We start from the raw sequence: 19,997 nt of genomic DNA, 5'->3' as shown, positions 1-19,997 counted from the left end.
CCTCTATTCATAATGAAATTGAAAAAAATGAACATTCTATTGGAAATTAAGCTTTCTTTTCTTAAGAGTATATATAAGACTAAAATGCTATTAATGTTTAAAAAGAAAACAATATCCTATAATAATAAATATCATCTATGTAAATTGAATAAAATATCAAAGAAAAATATGATTATGAAATTAAATCATTAAATGAAGTAATTTTTTATATTATTATTTTATTTAATTATTTTTTGTTTATTAGTAATTAATAAGTACTAAGAAAAAAATGGATTATTTATAAAATGAAAATGAGGATCTTAAAAGAAATATTTTATCCTTTTATTCTGTTTAAATATAAAATCCAAGTAATCCTTCAGAAATGAATGTTTTAAAATAAGAAATCGAATAATTAAAATAAAAAATTAATGAATTAAATTAAGAAATCGAAGATTTTGATGAAACGGAATAAAAGTTTTAAAATCAAGTATTTTTTTATTAAATAATTAAAATCAAATTAATTATTTAAATTTAAAAAAGATTGGTTTACTTAAAAAGAAAAACCTTGAATAAGAAAAACAATTGAAAGATAATGTTGTGTAACATTAAAACTAAGCTATAAAAGATAATTTTATCAAGTTCTATAGAGCATTCTTTAATAAATAGTATATTTAAAAAAAATACATAATAAATTATATATTATAATATTATTTAAATAAAAAAAATAGAAAATAATAACAATAATACTAAGAAGCTTAGTAACTTTTATAAATTTTGTTTAATTTACTTGAGTTTAATGAATAATAAAAAACTGAATTAATCTAATTATATCAACAATAAGTGCCTGTAAAAAAAGGAGTTTTTGGAGGTTTATTTTGAAAAAATAAGCTTAATTTTTGTTATAAATTTTATTAACAATAACTTTTATTAATTATAATATTATTTTATGTAAAAAGTAAAAATGAATTTGTTGTTATTCTTTTTTTTTGTTTTTAATAATAAAAAAAATATCTATATTTAATATTTATTAAATAAATTTATAAAAAAAACTTTAATCTTTTAATAATAATAAAAAAAAATACAGATTATAAAAAAAAAATCATATAAATTAAAAAAAAAAGAAGATTTCATGAATAAATATCAGAATTATTTAAAAAACTATCAACTGATTGAATAATTTTCTCATTACTTTCTACACTTAAATTATATTTTTGAGCTTTTGTATCAAATTTATCTTCAACCGAAGAAATAATATCTCTATATGATTAAATCTATTCTTTCCATTTATCTTCATCAAAATCATTTTGTTTCAACATATAAGGAATTTTTTCCAAAAAAGTGTCATTATTCTCATAAAATCTATTATTTTTATCATCAAATTTCAACTACTTAAACTAATTTAATAATTCATTATCATCATAATCTAAAATAATAATAAAATGAGGATTAATTTCATAACTACTAAAACAATTAACTTAATTCTTACCTTTTTAATTTTTATATATTAACATTATAAAAAAAAAAAAAAATACTTTTAGGAAAACCTTCTAAAATATAACCTTTTTACTTAGAACTAGTATTTAATATTTCCGTTCTAACCAAACCCAAAATTATATCATCAGGTACTTATCTATGGTTAGAAAGAGCCCCATAAATAAACTTTCCGACATGTGTTTTCAATTCAATATGCTTATTTAACAAATCATAAACTTAAATTTGATTAAATCCATATTTTTATACTAATAAACTTTATATTTATCTTGCTCTAACTTTCAAATGGGGAGGTCTTACAATAAAGATTCTAGGAGACCTAAAAAAATACTTATAAATATATATATATATATATATAAATAAAAATACCTTAAGGGTTAAACTCTTTTGTCTTTAAGTTTAAGAATAGATTTAATATTTTCAACTATATTTGATTTAGGGATATTCGAAATATTAAAAGTATCATAAAAACTATTATACATTCTTTTGATTTCTTAAAGGAAAATTTCATCTCTTTTCATTGATTAAACAATACTTTTCTCATCTTATTAAAATTTCTGACTGTAATAATTTCTTGAGTCTTCTTCGGAATTTTCCAAAATAATAACTCTATCAGGAATAAGTCCATTCCATTAAGCAAAAATCGAGGTTTCGAAATTGAAAGGATATCCATTTACTATTACCCCTCTGAAATGCGAACCTACTTTTTATAATTATTGTTTTACTTATTGATTTACTATTTCTGATTTAGTTTATTTTAATAAGTGGTCATCTTTAAGTTTTATTTATTCGTAATATAATGAATTACATACTTATTCAACTATTACATATCTTTTATTTTAAAGAGAACCTGTTATAAATATTAAACGCTGATTTTTCTTGTTTTGAATATAATTTATTAAGAATTAGATTGGATCTTCTGGCTAATTTAGAATTAGTTATTTTGTATATTATTCAATCAAATCTGGTAATTAATTCTTTTCTATATATTAGATAAGGGATGCTTCATATGCTACTTTTTCTGTTTTATCCATTTTAAATAATTATTTTATTTTACTTTACTTTTTTTGTATTATCTGTAAAAAATATAAAAATTATATTTAATATTTTTATAAAAAAAAAAAAAGAAACGATTAATTTTTTTGTTTTTTTGTTTAAATAAATATTTTAATTTATTATTTAATAATCTTTTATTATTTCTTTTTTATTTTTTCATTAATTTCTTTGCATATCGATTTTTTTTTTTCAAATAAAATAATATTTTTAAAATATATATATTCTTATAAAAATTATATAAAATAATAAATCAAAAATAGTTTTTTTCAATTATACTTTATTTAAAGTCTATTCTTTGCACAAATTTTTAATTATTAGCTCTAATCTGAGTATTAACTCTAAATTATTAATTATCATTACCGGATAATTTAAAAAATTATTAATTATTTTAATTAAATTTTCTATTTTATTATTATTTCTAAAAGTTTTAATTATATATATTATATTTAGAATTGCTTATTTCAGTATATAAATGCTTTTAAAAATCTTAAGAGTTGCATTTTTAATCATTGACTAAATAATTTCCTAATGAAGGATCATGAGATTTTCTTTAAATCATTTCTATATTAATCTCATTATTATTTTCTGTATTTTCCTTTTTTAATTATTCGCCTTTAGTAGTTTAAATGCTTTTTATTTTAACATTTTAATCATTTTAACCATTTTATATAGAATAATATTAGGGCGATAAATCGATTAAATTTTTAATAGAACCAAATTCAAAACTATTATATAAATCGTTTTTCTCAAAAATTTTAATTTGCTGTTATTTATTATTAAGTTATTAATAATTATTGTTCGTTAAATCTAATTCATAATTTGTTTTCTTGTCTATTGATTCTCTTTATTTTTTTATAAAAAATTTTTAAAGAAGTAAATAATTTATGATAATTTTTATTTAAACATATATATAATATATAAATATAGTTTTTTAATTTTCAACAAATTAATGTATTTTGTAGTATGTAATTATAAACTAATTATATATAATATCTTTTAAATTACTTATTATTATTCTTATTTAATTCATTATTATTTTTATAAAAAGAACTTTTATCATTAAATTCTTATGAATTACTATTCATTTTTAAAAAATAAATAAATATAAATAAATAAAAAATACTTATATTTTTCAGCAAAATTAATACTATTTTACAAACTAAGCAAATTAGTCTTATTAATTCCTTTAGAAAGGTTAAAATTTATAGTTTTAGTTCGATTTTTCGATTCAGGAGAAAATATATTTCTGCTATATTTTTATATATTCTCTTTTTTTTTTTTATCTATTAAATTCCCAAAATTATTAATTTATCTTTTTTTGCTTGTATCACAATAATAATTATCTATATAACATTTTTAATAAAGTTTATTTTATTAACGATTACTTTTATTACCAATACTATTATTAGTTTCATAAGTTTCCTTTTTTAAAGTACTTACTTAAGGAAAACTTATTAAATTTTCTTAATTATTTAATTTCTAATTACTTTAAAATAGATTTTCAATAGATTATTAAATTGTATTAGTTGAAATTCTACAATAATTAAGCATTTCGCTTTTAATTAAATTATTTTAATGTTTATTTATTTATTATTATTATTATTATATTTATATTTTTTCCTTTATATTTTCGATTTATTAATGTTATTTAAATAAATTTTCTTTAGTACTATTTTTTTTTTCAAAAAAAGCTTCTTAATTATTTTCACAATGATTTGTTTAATAAACACTAAAACTATTTTATGATTATATTTAAGAGGTATTTCTTGAAGTTTAGAATGCTGGATTTTCTTATAAATTTATTTCTTATAAAGGAACTCGATTATTTGAATTAACAAAATTTTATTTATATGGCTTTTTATATTTTTAAAATTAATAACTTTATATTTTTTGATTTCTCGAGTTTTAAAATTAAGAAAAATCGGTTAAATTTTTATTTTATTTTAAAACTTTTTTTTAAAATTTATTTAAAAAAAAAATAATATTTTTATTTAAAAAAAAATACTTTATTTTATATTTTAATTATTAATATTTTTTGTTTCATTTTCTTAATTTTTTAAATTAATAATTGCTTATTAGGTAGTATTTTATTAATTTTATTTATTTAAATAAATATTTTACTATATTATTTCTTACTCATTTTATATACATATTCCAAATAAACAGTATAAAGGATCAATAAAATCATCAATTAATTAATTTATTTACATATTTTCTTTATTATAATAATAATTCGGTTAAATTTCTAACTAAAAACCTATATACCAACATAAAGGAATTTAATTTTTATTAAAATTATTTTGTATTTGCATCTTATCGATTATATATGGATTCTTATTTATCATTTCTATTAAGCTTACAGGTATTTAATTAATACAAATCTTTTTTAAATATATAATAACTTTATTATTATTTTTTTAGAATACCCCTCCTTTCGACATATTCACGTTTTAATATTTGCAAAACCTTAAAATATTTTTATTGTTTTCATATAATAACTCACATATTAAACGAGCTGATGCTTTTCTTAATTCTTTTTTTTAAAAAAAATAAAAAAATTATATTATTTGCCATTTATTATTTCCTTGTACTTTCATATTATTAATTTTCTAAATTAAATAAAAGTTATTGTATATCTTTTTCATATAATTAATGAAAAATTTATTGTTTGTTTTTTTTGTTTTTATAACAATATCTATATTAAAATAAAAAAATATTTTTTAAATAATGTTTTATAAAATATTATAGTAATTACTCCAGTAGTTAAATTATGTTCTCTTCATTTTAAAAGTTAAAACATTTTGATTACATTTAGAAAAATAAGTTTTATTTATAAGTTTTGAATTTAATATTTTTATTTATATTTATTTTTCTTATATCGTTTAAAAATTTTTTTTTAAAATTTTAAAAAATATGTGCTTATAATATTAAAATCATTTAAATTTAATAGTTTTTATATAAAAAAATAATTATTACTAACTTATATAAAAATAAAAAGTATTATTTTTTAGACAAAAAGTTTTTGCTAAATAATTTAAAAAAATAAGAATTTTAATAAAGAAATGATATATAATTCAATTTTCTTAAATAATAAAATATAAATTAAATATTATTATATAATATTATCTAATAAAATAATTAAAAAAAAAAATTATTTTAATTATTATAATATAAAATAAATATTATTTATAAGAATATTTTTTTATACAAATTAAAAGGTTAAATATCTATAAAAATATAAAAGAAAGAAAGACATAAATCACAAAAAATATTATAAAAATAAAAGGAAAAATAACAAAAAAAAAATATGAACAAAAAACACAAAAAATAATACAATTAACAATACCAAGATACAAAAGGTAAAGCAACAAAAAACACAGATTTTCTCTATCGAGAAGAGATGGACGAAACGAGTTTTTTTAGTTGGACATTCGAAGATTTTCCCAATAACAGCAATGAAGACAATCCAGAATTAATTTTTATAATAAAACGTATCTGTTCTTAATATAAGCATGTATTAACTTTACCATTCCGAAATTTTTGGAGCACATTAAAACACAACGTATTTTTGCGAAGAAGTTTGAATTCATTTTTAATGTATTCAAATAAGTAAAAATTTAATGATTATATTAGAAAAGACACCTAATTTCCCTAAAAAGAAGATCATTCTGAAGCCGCTGGAATCTTCAAAGAAATATATAGACTAGTACTTACAATATTTTACCGAATAGTAAGTTGTGAGGAAGAAAATAATCAATAATCAAATGATTTTAATTGTCCTTAAATTATTTTAGATGAATGGTTAATTGATTTACCAAAAATGATTGATTTAATTGATATTTATGGATCTGAAAATGGAGAACTAATAAAAAAGATAATAAAAAAAGCCTTCAACATACAATAATACTTCAATCATGATTTTAACTAATTATAAGAAAAATTAGTAAAGGATTTTCTTGACAAAGCCTATAAAGAAATGCTTAATTTAAAAAAAAAGACAAACTAGGTTCCACCAGTTGTGAAATTCTAGAAAGTGACATAGAAAGAAAAGTGGAAATATTAGCCTTTTTATTAGATAACTCTAGTTCTATATTGAATATAATATAGTATTTCCCAGAAGAATATAAGCATAAGTTATTATCAGACGAAAAGATAAATATTTTAATGGAAAATTTAATGTACGAGTTAATTTTTGCCAGAGAAGAATCATGGGTAATGGGAAAATATAGAGCCGATTTATTTTTACTAATAGATGCTGTATTATAGAATTTTGTGAAATTTTTTACTATTTATTTTAATTTTATGATTGAGGTATTTTCCGATAAAACTCTACAAAAAACAAACGTGGCATAAAAAGTTAAATCCTAATGGAATAAATACTTAAAAGATTTAGGAAAAATATAAAGTTTGGGAAAAAAACAAGGAGAAAATCGATATTGGTATTTAGTTGAATATGTAAGTGATTTTGTGGACTTTAATAAATTATTTTAGGCTGTCCCGGAAGATAATACTGAAGTTTTTTAAATGTTTAAAATTTAGGTTTTATCTGTTATTGATGAAAGGAAAAGGAAAATTCTTCTTTTTGAAGAATAAAAAAAAATGTATTAAGACGGATATTCATAAGTTGTTGAATTAGAAGGAAACGAAATTCCAGATGTTAAGTTTGTGGAATAAGTTATTACTGAAGATCTAATTAAATAAGAAGAGAAAAAAAAAAGATAGGAAGAGTTCTAAAAGAAAAAAGACGAAGAAGAACAAAAAATAAAAGAAGAATAATAAATACAAGAAGGAATTAATAAAATGGAAGAAAAACAAGAAATGTTAACTTGGTATAGAAAAGGGTAAATTTAATTTTAATATTTTATTTTTTTAAATAAAATAAAATATAATATAATAGGGCTTAAACAATTAATTTAAAAATGTCAGAAGAATAATAACAATAATATAATTAAAAGACTATTCTATTAGCTATGGAATATGACGATGAACCTGATGATAGTTATAATTATTTCTAACCACAAGCAAGCGCTAATTAAGAATAAGAAATAAAAGATATTGAAGATTAAATCGAAGAAATAGAATATGATGAAAATGGAAATAAAAAATAATTAGATGAAGGTTTAGATGATGGAAGATAAAATAGAAATTAAAATAATTTTGTATTTACAAGAAAAAGAGTGCCTAATAAAGGTAATTATAATTTTTCTAAATAAAGCTTCAACAGTAATAATTAATAAAATAATGACAAACAATAAAAAAATTAAAATACTAATGCTAATTAACAATAATAATAATCATAATAATAACCATAATAGTAATATTAGAAAGCAAATTATAATAATAAATAAGATAGAGATAAATAAACATAAAAAAATTACCCTTATGAAAAAGATAAAAAATTAAACTAAGGATACCAAAATAAAAATGATTAACAATCATAAAAATAGATTCCTATACAGAAAAATTAATTGACTAAAAAAATAGATAAATAAGAAGGAATGAGTGGAAGTGAAGATGAGAAAAATAAAAAATAATTCGATTTTTCAGTACGTGATGGTGCATATAAAGATCAAAATTATTTTAATAAATAAAAATAATAACCTTAAATAAACAAACTTAAAAAAAAATATAATGATTGATTAAATTATATAATATATTATTTTTTTAAAAAATATATTTCTATTAAAAGTTTTTTTGTTTTTTAATATTATTGAAATATTATATATAATTATATTTAGTTTTTTCAAATATATATTTTTGTTAAATTTTCTTTATAATTTTTGATTATTATATTTTTATTTAAGTGAATTAATTATTATAGGAAAGACTAAAACCGCATTTTTAAAATTTTATTTAAAAAATTAAAAAAAATGTAAAATAGTATTTAAAAATTATAGAATAGTATATCGAAATCGAATTAAAAGAAAAATTATGATGAAATATTTAATATGAATAAAGAATTATAATTATCTAGGGACATAAAACATGAAAAAAATTAATTATTTTAAAAAATAAAATAAATATAATAAATTTAATCGAATCAATTAAAAGGTAATAAATATAAAATACAAAAAAAATGAAACAATAATAATATTAGTTTGTATTGTTTAAAATAATTAATTTGAATAATAAATTTAAGAAATAGATTCCTAAAATTAAATAATAATTGATACTAATAATAAACTTTTATAGGAAAATTCTGAAATAAATAATAAAATTAATCAACATTAAGAAGAAATAGAGTAAAAATATATTTTATATAAATTGTAAATAAAATTATAATAAAAAAAGAAATTTAAATACATAATAAAATTAGTTAATTTATTAAATATAATAATTGAAGCAACAATAAAATATTTAATAAATATAATTTAAATAAAATGTTGAAAAAGAAAACAATTTAAATATATTAATTGTAAAAATAAGCAAATTAAAATTCGGTAAAATAATTGATAAATCAATTACAGCATGTAAAAAATAAATAAATAAATAAATAAATATATATATAAAAATATATATATAAAAATATATAAATATATATAATATATAAATATATAAATATATAATAATACTTTTTTTATATTTTATTTAGATTATAAATTAAATGACTTATGTATACCTATCTTTATAGACAAATTTTTTAAAAATGAAAATATTTTAAAATCAAATTAATAAATAATAGATGAACTTTTTTAAAAAATTTTGGAAATTTAATAAGAATTATATTGATTTATTTTAAATTTTTTATATCATATTAAATACATGCATATATATTTACTTTTATAAAAATTAAAATATTTTTTATAAAAAAATATTTATATATTATATAAGTGTAACTTGTATATTTTATATTTTAGTTTATATTAATAATACATTATTTTTAATAAATATATTTTGTATATAATAAACTTTATGTTTCTTTTTAGACTGAATTCAAAAAAAATCATATATAATACATTTTAATCCTATTTATATTAAATTATAATCTTTAAATAATAAATGTACTTAGAAAATAGTTAATTTAAAATAATTAAATATATTTAAAATAAAATCTATAAACATTGTATTAAGTTTATTTAAACATCGAAAAAATACTAATCGTTATATTTAATTAATAATAACATATTTAAATTTTTATAGCCAATAAATAATTATTTTTCCTAAAATCAAAATCATATTTTATTATCTTGGATAAAATAACATATAAGGAGAAATATTAATTTAAAATAAATATTAATCTATTAAATTTTTTAAAGTAAATTTTAATAAAAATTAAATATATATAACTATGGTATATTTTAAAGAAAAGGTCTTAGCAACTTCAATAAACTATTTTGTAATAAATTTCTAATGAGGATAAATAAATCCTTAATAAAAAATTATTTTACAAGTATAATTAGAAATTAAAGATGTATTATTTATATACTTTTTATTTCTTATAAAAATGATATATATATTTTTTTTCTATCTTTTAAAGTAAGATTTAAAATTAAGATTAAATGATAGAATTTAAATTTAGATATTTGAAAGGACAAAATAAACATTAAAATAAAAAAAAATATTAGTAATTTTTTTTGTATTTAAAACTTATTTTATTTATAAAAAAAGATTAATTTATTCAATAAAAAAAATATTATTGAATAAGCAATATTAGTAGTAACTTTAGATTTTAATTTTAAAATTTAATAAAATGAATATTTAAATTAAGTAGATGATTTAATAAATAAAATTAAGATAATAAATCTACTATAATTTCAAATTAATATTATAATTATGAATAAACAACTCCCACCAAATTTTAAATTTAAATACTTTAAATTCAAATCCCTACAATAATTTTGGTTCGTAAAATAGTTTATACATAAATATTAGCTATTAAAGTTGCTTTACATTAAAAAATATAGTACTTAAATTTATAATAATTTTAAAAATGTATAATGCTTAGATTTTTAATAAATTGAAAAATAAGAATCAAAAAATGAAATTATTAATTTAAAGTAAAATAAAGAAATTTAATATTTAATCTAGAAAAATAATAATGAAATAAAAAAAGCTTGAATTATAGCATTCTTAAATTAATATATTACATAATATTCAAGAAAATAAAAAAACATAATGCAAATATTGTAAATATTTTAATTTTTAATTAAAAAATATATATTTAAACAGATTTTAAATTCCTATGTATATTAGTTTTATTTTATAAGGAATTATATTTTCAATTTGATATTTTTTTAAACCAAAAAACAAAAATAAAAATAACATGTAAATATATATATAAAATTAAGAGAAAATTAAGAAGAAAATAATAATAATAAAATTATTATAAAAAAACATAATAATACATTTCATTTTTAGTTCAAAAGTCGAAAATCCCTATCATCTATAATTTAATTATTTTATTTATTAATAAGTTAATTATTATTATTATTTAAAATAAAAGGATGTTAATAAGCATCACTAAGCAAAATCCTTTAATTAACATCCTTAACTAAAATTTTCTCAATAAAATCAGCAGCTTAAAAAGAAATCGGCCCTATAAACTTTAATACTTAATTATTATTTTTAAAAGGTGCAATTCCAAAAATAATTTCGTAAGTTAAAATCCCAAGACACCAAATATCAATTGAAAAATCATATTTTTATCCATTTTTCATTTCAGGTGCTATATAATCTAGAGTTCCACAAAATGTTTAATGCATTTAATCATTTTATACTATAGTTGCATAACCGAAATCACATAATTTTAATACTCCATTATAGACTATTATATTTTCAGGTTTTATATCTCTATGTACTATTTAATGAGAACGCATATATATTAATACTTCTAATAATTATTTTATATATTAAGATGCTATTTATTCATTATATCTTTTAAAATGTTATTATTTTAGGTCTATATACATTTCTATTCCATCAACATATTCTTGAATTAAATATATATTTTGATTCTCGATAAAAAATCCATACAGTTTTGTTATATTTGGATGATTCAAACATAATTATATCTTTATTTCATTTGCTATATCTTAATATAAATTATATTTTTTTATAATTTCTAGTTTAATTATTTTCAATGCTAACATGATTCCTGTTTTTTTATCTCTTTTTTTTAAAAAAATAATAATAATAATAATAATAATATATTAATTATAAATAAAAAAATATATTATTCATACATTACTAAATGTACTTCAGAAAATCTTCCATTACCTAATTTTTTACATAAATGAAAATTTTGTAACAATCCTGTTTATTAATCCATATTTTGATTTATTTCGAAATTAACAGTTTTATTATTATTTTATTTATTTTAAGTTAAATTTTCTTAATTTTAAGTTGAATTTTCCTAATTTTAAATTAAGTTTTCTTAATTTTAAGTTGAAGTTTCCTAATTTTTATTTAAAAACTAAACGCTACTTAAAAAATGGAGTTTATTCTTATTATTAGCCTCATTATTTAATTATTTTAATTTTTTAGTTTAAAGAAAATAAGTATTATATAAATTAAATTAATATTGTTTAATTTAATTATTTTATTTATCTTTTAATTGATTAAAACTTTAACAATTATTTATTATTTAGCTACTAAATGTTTTCTAGTTTTATTATTTTGATTATAAATCATTTTATTTATAATTTATTTAATTTTTTAATTAATAAATTAGATTTTAAACTTTTAAATTTTATAATTCTTTATTTTCTATATTTAATATTGGACTTTTTTATACTTTCAATTCATGTTAAGAAAAAGATGATCTTTAATACAAAGGTGTGGATTATTATTATTAATATATTTTTACGTTTTCTAGTTTTATTTGTTTTTTTTAGTTTTATTGTATTGTGTCTATTAATTAGTTATATAAACTTGTTAATAATTATTAAATTTCTTTTATTTTTATTAGAATTTATGGTATTTCTAGCTCATTTATGAGTTCTTTAGTTATTTACTATTAAAAATATTGTATTTTTTCTAATATTTCTGAATTATTTATTTTTATTTAATGATCATTAAAATTTGTAATTCTAATTTTAATTTGTGACATTTTTATATTATATTTTTAGTTTGTATTAAATATAATATATAAAATAAAAATAAAATAATCATAAATAAAAAAAAAAATATAAAAGAATTAAATTTATATTATATAAATGTTAAAATATAAATTAAAATATAGTATTTATCATTATAAAAAATAATTAATTAAAAAAATATTATAAATATAATAGATTATATATATTTTTTTTCAAATTAAATATTTATATTTGTATCTGTTATTAATTTTTTTGTAAAATTCCTTAAATTATTTTAAAAATAACTAAAAATATAGTAATTTAATGATTATATTTTTTTTATCAATTTTTATAATTATACGTAATAACTTAAAATTTGTCAATAAAATTTTATTATAAATAAAAAAATATGAAATTATAATTCATATATAGATTATTTAAAAATAATAATAAAAAAAAAATAGAATTAAGAAATAAATTTAAATAATAATGATATATTAAATTAAATATAAAACTTATATTTTTCTAATAATTTCCAGTGTATATATTATAAAGGCTTTCCTAAAGAATTAGAATTTTAGATGTAGAACCTTAAGAATGCATATATTAAAAAGGTAATTATAATTTTTTTAAAAAAATAAAATTATTAAATAAACAAAAAGAATAAGAAGTTACAAATGTATATGTATTAATAAATGGATCTGTAAATATATATGAAGAAATTGAATAAAATAAACGAGTAGTATTTAAAAAAATACTTTAAGGTTAAGATTTTGGGACTCATGATTGCTTATTTTATGAAACATATTAAAAAACAGCTATTGCACAAGAGAAAAGTTAAATTATTTTAATAAGCAAAAGAAATTTTATTAAAAATTTGGGAAGTATTATAGAAGAATAAATAGAATAGGAAGTTAATTTTTTACAAAATTCAAAATTATTAGAAGATAGTGATCTTTAATTTGTAAGAAGTTTATTCGAAAACTCTTAAATTATAACTCTTAAATAAGGAGATTATTTATACAAAGAGGGTGATAAAGCTAATTTATTTTATATTGTAAAAAAAGGATAAATATAAGTAAAATATTAAAGCAATATATAAAATATATATTAAAATTAATTAAATATAAAATTATTAATATATAAATTATAAATAAAAATTTAAATATAAAATATATATATATATATATTTATATTTATATTTATATTTATTTTTATATTTATATTTATATAAATATTATATATTAATTTTTAAATATATATACATATAATTTTATTTTTTAATATATATATATAAATTTTTACACATATATATATATATTTCTTTTTTATATATTTTATATTTTATAAGATATAAAAATCAAGCAAATAATTTTTATTATAAAAATAAATCTTATTTAATAATAAAGCTAAAAGCCTTATAAATTTTGAAGAAGATTAATCATATTATAATCAACAAAACATATAATAAGTTTTTTTTTTTATTTATTTAATTAATATACTATAGTTAAATTTATTTTCCTGTTTCGATTATTTTGGATAAGATGAAATAATTTAAAGCAAGGTTAATATTAATTTTAATCTATAAAATACTATTTTATTTTTATTATTATTTTTAGAATAGACAATATGATGCATTAAATAATTAAAAAGAAGAATGTTAATTATTTTGTTTATTAAGTTCTTTTTTCATACATAAAGTATAATAGAAAAACAAATAAATATATATTTTTTATTTAAAAAAATAAAATAGATATTAACTAATTAAGAAATAAGCAATAAAATATTTAAAATTAATTTATAATAAAATAAATCTTATTTAATAATCGATCCAAAGTTTTTATAATATGGAAATTTAGTTTCTCCAAAAAAATTGATTACACAAAAATAATTGAAAATTGATTAAAGAAATGATTAAAAATTACCATTTTAAAATAAAAGTATATTTGTAGGAGAAGGACTTATAGAAAATTATAATTAATTAACTCCATAGAAAAATTTTAATTCAGATTAAAAAAATAATAGATTAAATGATTATACTTTTGTTAATGATAATATTCAAAAAATATAACAAAAAAAACAAGAATAAAGTAGTTTATAAAAAAAGAAAATTTTACCAATAGCATCTTTAGATTCTATTTGTTTTTAAAAAAGTATAAATAACATATCAAAATAGGTTGATTAAAAAAACTTATAATTATAATAACCTCATATTTAAGTAAATTAAAAATAATAATCAAATATATTGTTACTTCCTTCAATAAATAAAATTTCATACAATAAAAATTAATGAAACTTTTTTTAATTAATCTTTATAATATTAAATGAAAATTATTTTATGTTTTTAATTTATTTTTTTTAATTTCAAATAAAACTAATAAATAACATAATTTGATAATTTGTAAATAAATTTTACACATTTTTCTTAAATTTAAAATAAATAAATTAAATTATTACTATAAAAATTTTTACTTTATATAAATAAAATAATTATTAATTTATAAACTAATAATTATAAATTGATTTCAAAATTTTTTATTTATTAAACTCTTAATATTTTAATTTATATAAAATAACAAAAAATTCAATTATTTTGCAATAAATTAAAAATTTATACTAAAAATTTAAGCTTAAATAAAAAAAATATATAAAAAAAAGTAAAAAAAAAAATGAAATAAGAAAACTAATAAGGTGCTTATGAAATATTAGAATTATTAGGTGAAGGAACATATGGTAAAGTTTTTAAAGCCTAAAACCTTTAAACAAAACAATTTGTGGCAATAAAAAAGATAAAAATGAAAGATGATCAACAAAGAAATTAAGGAATACCTTCCACAGCTTTAAGAGAAATTAGTTGTCTGAAAGCTCTAGACCATTCTAATATTATAAAGTAAAAAATAAAACAAAAAAACAAATATGTTATATATTAATTAAAAAAAAAAAAAAAGAATTGTTGAAATTTAATACTAAGTAGAAAAACCTAAACTTTATATAATACTAGAATATATGGAAAACGACTTATCTAAAGAAATAAAACACTTGAAGCATTCAGCCAGAAGATATCCCAAAAACACAATAAAAGTAAAAACAACACTAAATATTAAAAAAGTGAAAATAAAAAAAGTCCTATATGCATCAAATATTAAGATCAGTAGACTATTGTCATAGATAACGTGTATTTCATCGAGATATAAAGCCTTAAAACATATTAATATCTTAAAAAGGAGAATTAAAATTAGCAGATTTTGGTTTAGCAAGATTTTATGAAATCCCTATAACTACAGTTACTTTAGAAGTCCAAACATTAAATTATAGAGCTCCTGAGTTACTTTTGAAAGATAATCTGTATTCTCTTCCTATTGATATATGGTCTATAGGCTGTATTTTTTATGAACTTATTACAGGAGAGATCTTATTTACAGGATATTATGAAATAGATATTTTAATAAAAATTTTCTAATTGTTAGGGACACCAGATAGTTTTTAAATAGGTAATTTAATAGAAAATTATAAAGCTATATTATAATATTTTTAGCTGGAAAATATAAACTTAATTGGTTAAGTAAATTTCCTAGATTTCCTTCTAATAAAAAGTTTTTTATAGAAAAAATTTGCGAATTTGATGTTATGGCAGCAGATTTGTTATTTAGGATGATTGAAGCAGATCCTGTAAAAAGAATATCCGCAAACCAAGCCATAAATCATTAATTTTTTTAAGGTATAGATTTTTATTAGAATTCAAATATTAAATAATGAACAAAATATAATATAAATAATTATTTAATATCAAATTTTTAATAATATATATATATAAATATATATATATATATATATATATATATATATATATAAATTATTAAAAAATTTCATTTAATTTCATATATATCCCATACTCCTTTAATAATTTCGAAATTATTTTTTAATAGAATCCCTTCTCCTTAAACATTTCCATTTTAAAACATTCCTATAAATTTATAATTTCCATAAATTATTAAAGTTCCTTATCCATGCATTTATCCATTCTTAAATTATCCACTATAAAATTACCATTGCTTAAAAATTTACTTTAAATCAATATCTACTCCTTATATATTAGTATTATAACAAATATTTTAGTTTCTTAATCTTCCCACTCCATTATATAAATTATTTACCCATTCACCATTATAAATATCAATTCCAAATCTATCTTTCAATATACCATAGCCACTTCTTTAATCAAATTTCCATTCTCCTTCATATATTTCACCATTTTCATATATTTATCTTCCAACTCCGTTTCTCTGTTTTCCTAATAAATCACCCTAATATAATGGTTAATTCTATTATTAGTACTGACTATATTATATTTAATTGATTTTCTAAGGTTTTATTTCTAATGACTTTGTAAGTTCATGCTATTAATATTTGTATTTTTTTTGAATGTTATCTTAATAATTAGGTTCTGTATTTTACTTTTTTATAATTATTTAAAAAATAATTTAAAACATTTTATTTTTAACATAATTTTTACCTTTTCTATATTATTATAATTTTATTATTTAATTTATAAACTTTTCTTAATTTATTATAATTCCTCTTCCTTTTATGTAATCAAAGAAGTTAAATTTAATATTTAACTAGAAGGTTTATTTTGTTTATCATTTTAATTATTATCTCCTTTATTAATATTTTGGCTTATTAGTTACGAATCTTGCTATTATTATATATTTTTACATTATTATACATTTTATTGTTATTGTTATTATTTATTTTAATTATTTTATTAAGACATTACTAATTAGAAATAATTAATCATATCTTTAATATTTTTTTATTCTCCTACATTTTTCTAAACATTCTTTTTATTAATATTTTATATTGAAGACATGTTTTTTTTCTATTAATATTAACTTTAAAATAACCTTTCTTCTTAATTATTATTAATTTAATCTTATAAAGCCTTATTTTTATTCTAAAGTTCTTTAATTTATATAAACTAATTATTTACTTCTTAATTTTAAGAATTAATTTATGACAGAAGTTCTTCAATTTATTAATTTTTTTATTAAATTTTTTCTTCTTATTCTCCAATTTTTTTTTCGAATTCTTAGATTGTTTTTTCTTTTACTTAAAAACAAGATTAATGCTTTAAACTTTATACAAAAAAATCTTAGAAATTTTTCAAAAAGGAATTCAATTTTTCATCAAAAACTTAGTTTTGACTTAAAATTAATTATTTTGAAAAACTTTCATTTTCTTTTATAAAAATATCTTTTTCTTATTTTTTTTTGTAAAGCTCATCTTTTTCTTTCTCGATTTAAATTTTTTTCTACTTTATTTTTTCATTTAGTTTTAATTTTTTTTTCGCAAATTCCTCACTTTAATTTTCTAAATCTTTCATTTTATATTATAATTAAAATTCTTTTTATTAATATTCTATTATTTATTGATTAAATTCACTTTTTTATTTTAATAAAAAACTCTTTTCTTATTCCAATTCATGTTTTTCTTATTTTAATTAAATTAATTATTACTAAAAGTTCATTTCTTTTATTTTTTATTCTTCTTCTTCAATTTTATTCTTTCCTTTTTAATACTTATTTAACTCTTTATTTTCATTTTCTAAATATTAAATTTAATTTTATTATTCTTTTAATATTTCTATTTATTATTATAAAATCTCTTCCTTTTATTTTAGTTTTTCCTCTATAAAAAAAAAATGTATTTATATATATATATATATATAAATTAAATAAAAAAAATAACCTAAAAGATACATTTATTAATTACAAAAATCTAATTCTTTAACGGTTTTTTTGAATTCTTTTTCTATGTTTTTATAAGTCATTTTAAAAGATTTGTTTTCTTTTTATATTTAAGCCATATCATTTTATATTTTTTCTTTTTATTTTTCCAGTTCTTCCTTTTCTTCTTAAATTTTATATTTTATTTTGATTTCTTATTTATTTTATCCTTTATTTAATTCTTTACTTTCTGCTGTATTTTCATTTATATTATTTATTTATTCTTCAATTTCGTTTTTATATTCTTAAAACTACCATGAAAGTTCTTCATATTACCATTAAAGATCTTTAAATTAATTTCTTTATTATTCTAATTATTAACTATCATTTTCTTTATCTTTTAATTATTATTTCAATCTTTGATTTTCTTCAACCGTTTTCTTTTTATTTAATAATAAAAAATGAAATATTTTAAACAAAATTAAAAAATACCTTAAAATGTTTTTAAAAAGTTTTAAAAGTAGATTTAAAAGAATCATTTTCTTTTATAAGTTCACTTGAAGATATTTATAGACAAAACTTTTCATTTTAAATATTTTTTAGCTATTAAATAATTTAATTCTTTTCATTTTCTAATTTTTCTTTTTCATTTTCAAAATTTTTTTCTAAATCTCCCATTTCTAATTCAGCTTTGTTTTCATTTTAGATTTTTTCAATTTATTTTTCTAAAGTTTTCTTTTCTTGAATTAATTATTTTATTTCTTCATTTAATTATTAATTTTCATTTTATAAATTTTCCTTTTATTTTTTAGCTTAACTTTTTAATGTCTCATTTTCAGCTTTTATTATAGACATTTTAGAATTCATATTTTCATTTTATTTCTGGAGTTATTTTTAATCGTCCTATTTTTATTTTAATTCTTGATTTTTTTTTTATATTTCTACTTCTTATTTTTATATTTCTTCATCTTTTTTTTATATTTCTTATTCTTTTTTTTATATTTCTTAGTCTTTTTCTAATATTTCTTAATCTTTCTTTTTTATTTCTTCTAGCATTTTTTCTATTTCTTATCCTTTTTATTATATTACTTCATATTTTTTTTCAATTTCTTCATTTTTTTTTTATATTTTTTCATTTATTTTCTATATTTAATTCTCTTATTGATTATTATTTTCATTTTCTTTTTTATTATCTTCTTAATTAAATTATTATTTATTTTATTATTATTCTAAAGCTTATATTTATTTATCTTTTTAGTCTATTTATTTTAAAGATTTCTAAATTAAAATTTAATTTATTAATCTTATTAAAAAAAAAAAAAAAAAAAAACCTTAAAAAGCCTTTCAATTAATTTATAAGAATCTCTAATAGTTTTATTCTCATTTTCAATAGCATTTTTTTCGTTTAAACTTACATCTAAACAATTTTATAATTAATCTAATTATTTTTTTAAAACACAAATATCATCATTTTCTTTTAATTATTAATTTTCTAAAATAATATTTTAATGTAATTCTTCTAAATGTAAAGTTTATTTTTTTAAATCTTTTATTTATTATAAAAATTATTCATTTTATTCTTTTAAATCTTCTATAGATTTTTATTATTCTTCAATTTTTTTTTTATATTCTTCTGTATTTTTTTGTTATTCTTCATTATTTTTTTATTCTTCTTCCTTTTTTTGTGTATCATCTTTTTGTGCTTCCTCATCATCTTCTTCTTTTTTTT

At 15.8% G+C, this 19,997-nt stretch overlaps 3 protein-coding genes across 3 annotated transcripts, besides 33 other annotated features; 2 read left to right on the top strand and 1 right to left on the bottom strand. All coding sequences in view use genetic code 6, as the record gives it.

The window, feature by feature from the left end:
• Positions 1 to 357: 357 nt before the first annotated feature.
• Positions 358 to 435: a microsatellite.
• Positions 436 to 1,020: 585 nt separating this feature from the next.
• Positions 1,021 to 2,505, bottom strand: IMG5_119030 (hypothetical protein). The gene is made up of 3 exons (XM_004034468.1): positions 1,840 to 2,505; positions 1,512 to 1,789; positions 1,021 to 1,465 (listed from the first exon to the last, which is right to left on the bottom strand). Exons 1-3 carry the CDS (start codon positions 2,502 to 2,504, stop codon positions 1,107 to 1,109), a joined length of 1,302 nt encoding a protein of 433 aa, XP_004034516.1. The 5' UTR covers position 2,505; the 3' UTR covers positions 1,021 to 1,106.
• Positions 2,506 to 3,986: 1,481 nt separating this feature from the next.
• Positions 3,987 to 4,018: a microsatellite.
• A 470-nt stretch (positions 4,019 to 4,488) lies between these two features.
• Positions 4,489 to 4,541: a microsatellite.
• Positions 4,542 to 5,901: 1,360 nt separating this feature from the next.
• On the top strand, positions 5,902 to 7,790 carry IMG5_119020 (hypothetical protein; the record flags this gene model as incomplete). The annotated part of the gene is made up of 2 exons (XM_004034467.1): positions 5,902 to 7,367; positions 7,424 to 7,790. Coding segments are annotated over exons 1-2 (1,044 nt in total), but the record flags the coding sequence as incomplete, so codon positions are not given.
• Positions 7,274 to 7,326: a microsatellite.
• A 15-nt stretch (positions 7,791 to 7,805) lies between the features above and the next one.
• Positions 7,806 to 7,840: a microsatellite.
• Positions 7,841 to 8,391: 551 nt separating this feature from the next.
• Positions 8,392 to 8,431: a microsatellite.
• Positions 8,432 to 8,997: 566 nt separating this feature from the next.
• Positions 8,998 to 9,092: a microsatellite.
• Positions 9,002 to 9,092: a microsatellite.
• Positions 9,022 to 9,089: a microsatellite.
• Positions 9,024 to 9,091: a microsatellite.
• A 2,550-nt stretch (positions 9,093 to 11,642) lies between the features above and the next one.
• Positions 11,643 to 11,701: a microsatellite.
• Positions 11,649 to 11,673: a microsatellite.
• Positions 11,702 to 11,830: 129 nt separating the features above from the next.
• Positions 11,831 to 11,920: a microsatellite.
• Positions 11,840 to 11,928: a microsatellite.
• A 682-nt stretch (positions 11,929 to 12,610) lies between these two features.
• Positions 12,611 to 12,658: a microsatellite.
• A 977-nt stretch (positions 12,659 to 13,635) lies between these two features.
• Positions 13,636 to 13,731: a microsatellite.
• Positions 13,653 to 13,719: a microsatellite.
• Positions 13,664 to 13,727: a microsatellite.
• Positions 13,714 to 13,844: a microsatellite.
• Positions 13,715 to 13,863: a microsatellite.
• Positions 13,716 to 13,788: a microsatellite.
• Positions 13,716 to 13,859: a microsatellite.
• Positions 13,722 to 13,796: a microsatellite.
• Positions 13,818 to 13,862: a microsatellite.
• A 547-nt stretch (positions 13,864 to 14,410) lies between the features above and the next one.
• Positions 14,411 to 14,465: a microsatellite.
• A 708-nt stretch (positions 14,466 to 15,173) lies between these two features.
• Positions 15,174 to 15,225: a microsatellite.
• IMG5_119010 (protein kinase domain protein) lies at positions 15,212 to 16,298 on the top strand (the record flags this gene model as incomplete). The annotated part of the gene is made up of 4 exons (XM_004034466.1): positions 15,212 to 15,432; positions 15,491 to 15,623; positions 15,667 to 16,033; positions 16,078 to 16,298. The coding sequence occupies 4 exons, from the start codon at positions 15,212 to 15,214 to the stop codon at positions 16,296 to 16,298; spliced, it is 942 nt and encodes a 313-aa protein (XP_004034514.1).
• Positions 16,299 to 16,342: 44 nt separating this feature from the next.
• Positions 16,343 to 16,393: a microsatellite.
• Positions 16,394 to 18,570: 2,177 nt separating this feature from the next.
• Positions 18,571 to 18,624: a microsatellite.
• Positions 18,625 to 18,999: 375 nt separating this feature from the next.
• Positions 19,000 to 19,044: a microsatellite.
• Positions 19,040 to 19,074: a microsatellite.
• Positions 19,075 to 19,173: 99 nt separating this feature from the next.
• Positions 19,174 to 19,419: a microsatellite.
• Positions 19,379 to 19,461: a microsatellite.
• Positions 19,462 to 19,866: 405 nt separating this feature from the next.
• Positions 19,867 to 19,952: a microsatellite.
• Positions 19,953 to 19,997: the final 45 nt, after the last annotated feature.

Source organism: Ichthyophthirius multifiliis (genome assembly GCF_000220395.1).
Source record: "Ichthyophthirius multifiliis unplaced genomic scaffold scaff_1120509250957, whole genome shotgun sequence".
NCBI classification, from domain to species: Eukaryota; Ciliophora; class Oligohymenophorea; order Hymenostomatida; genus Ichthyophthirius; species Ichthyophthirius multifiliis.
The sequence above is the reverse complement of the archived record's forward strand: the minus strand, read 5'-3'. Positions and strand labels throughout refer to the sequence as shown.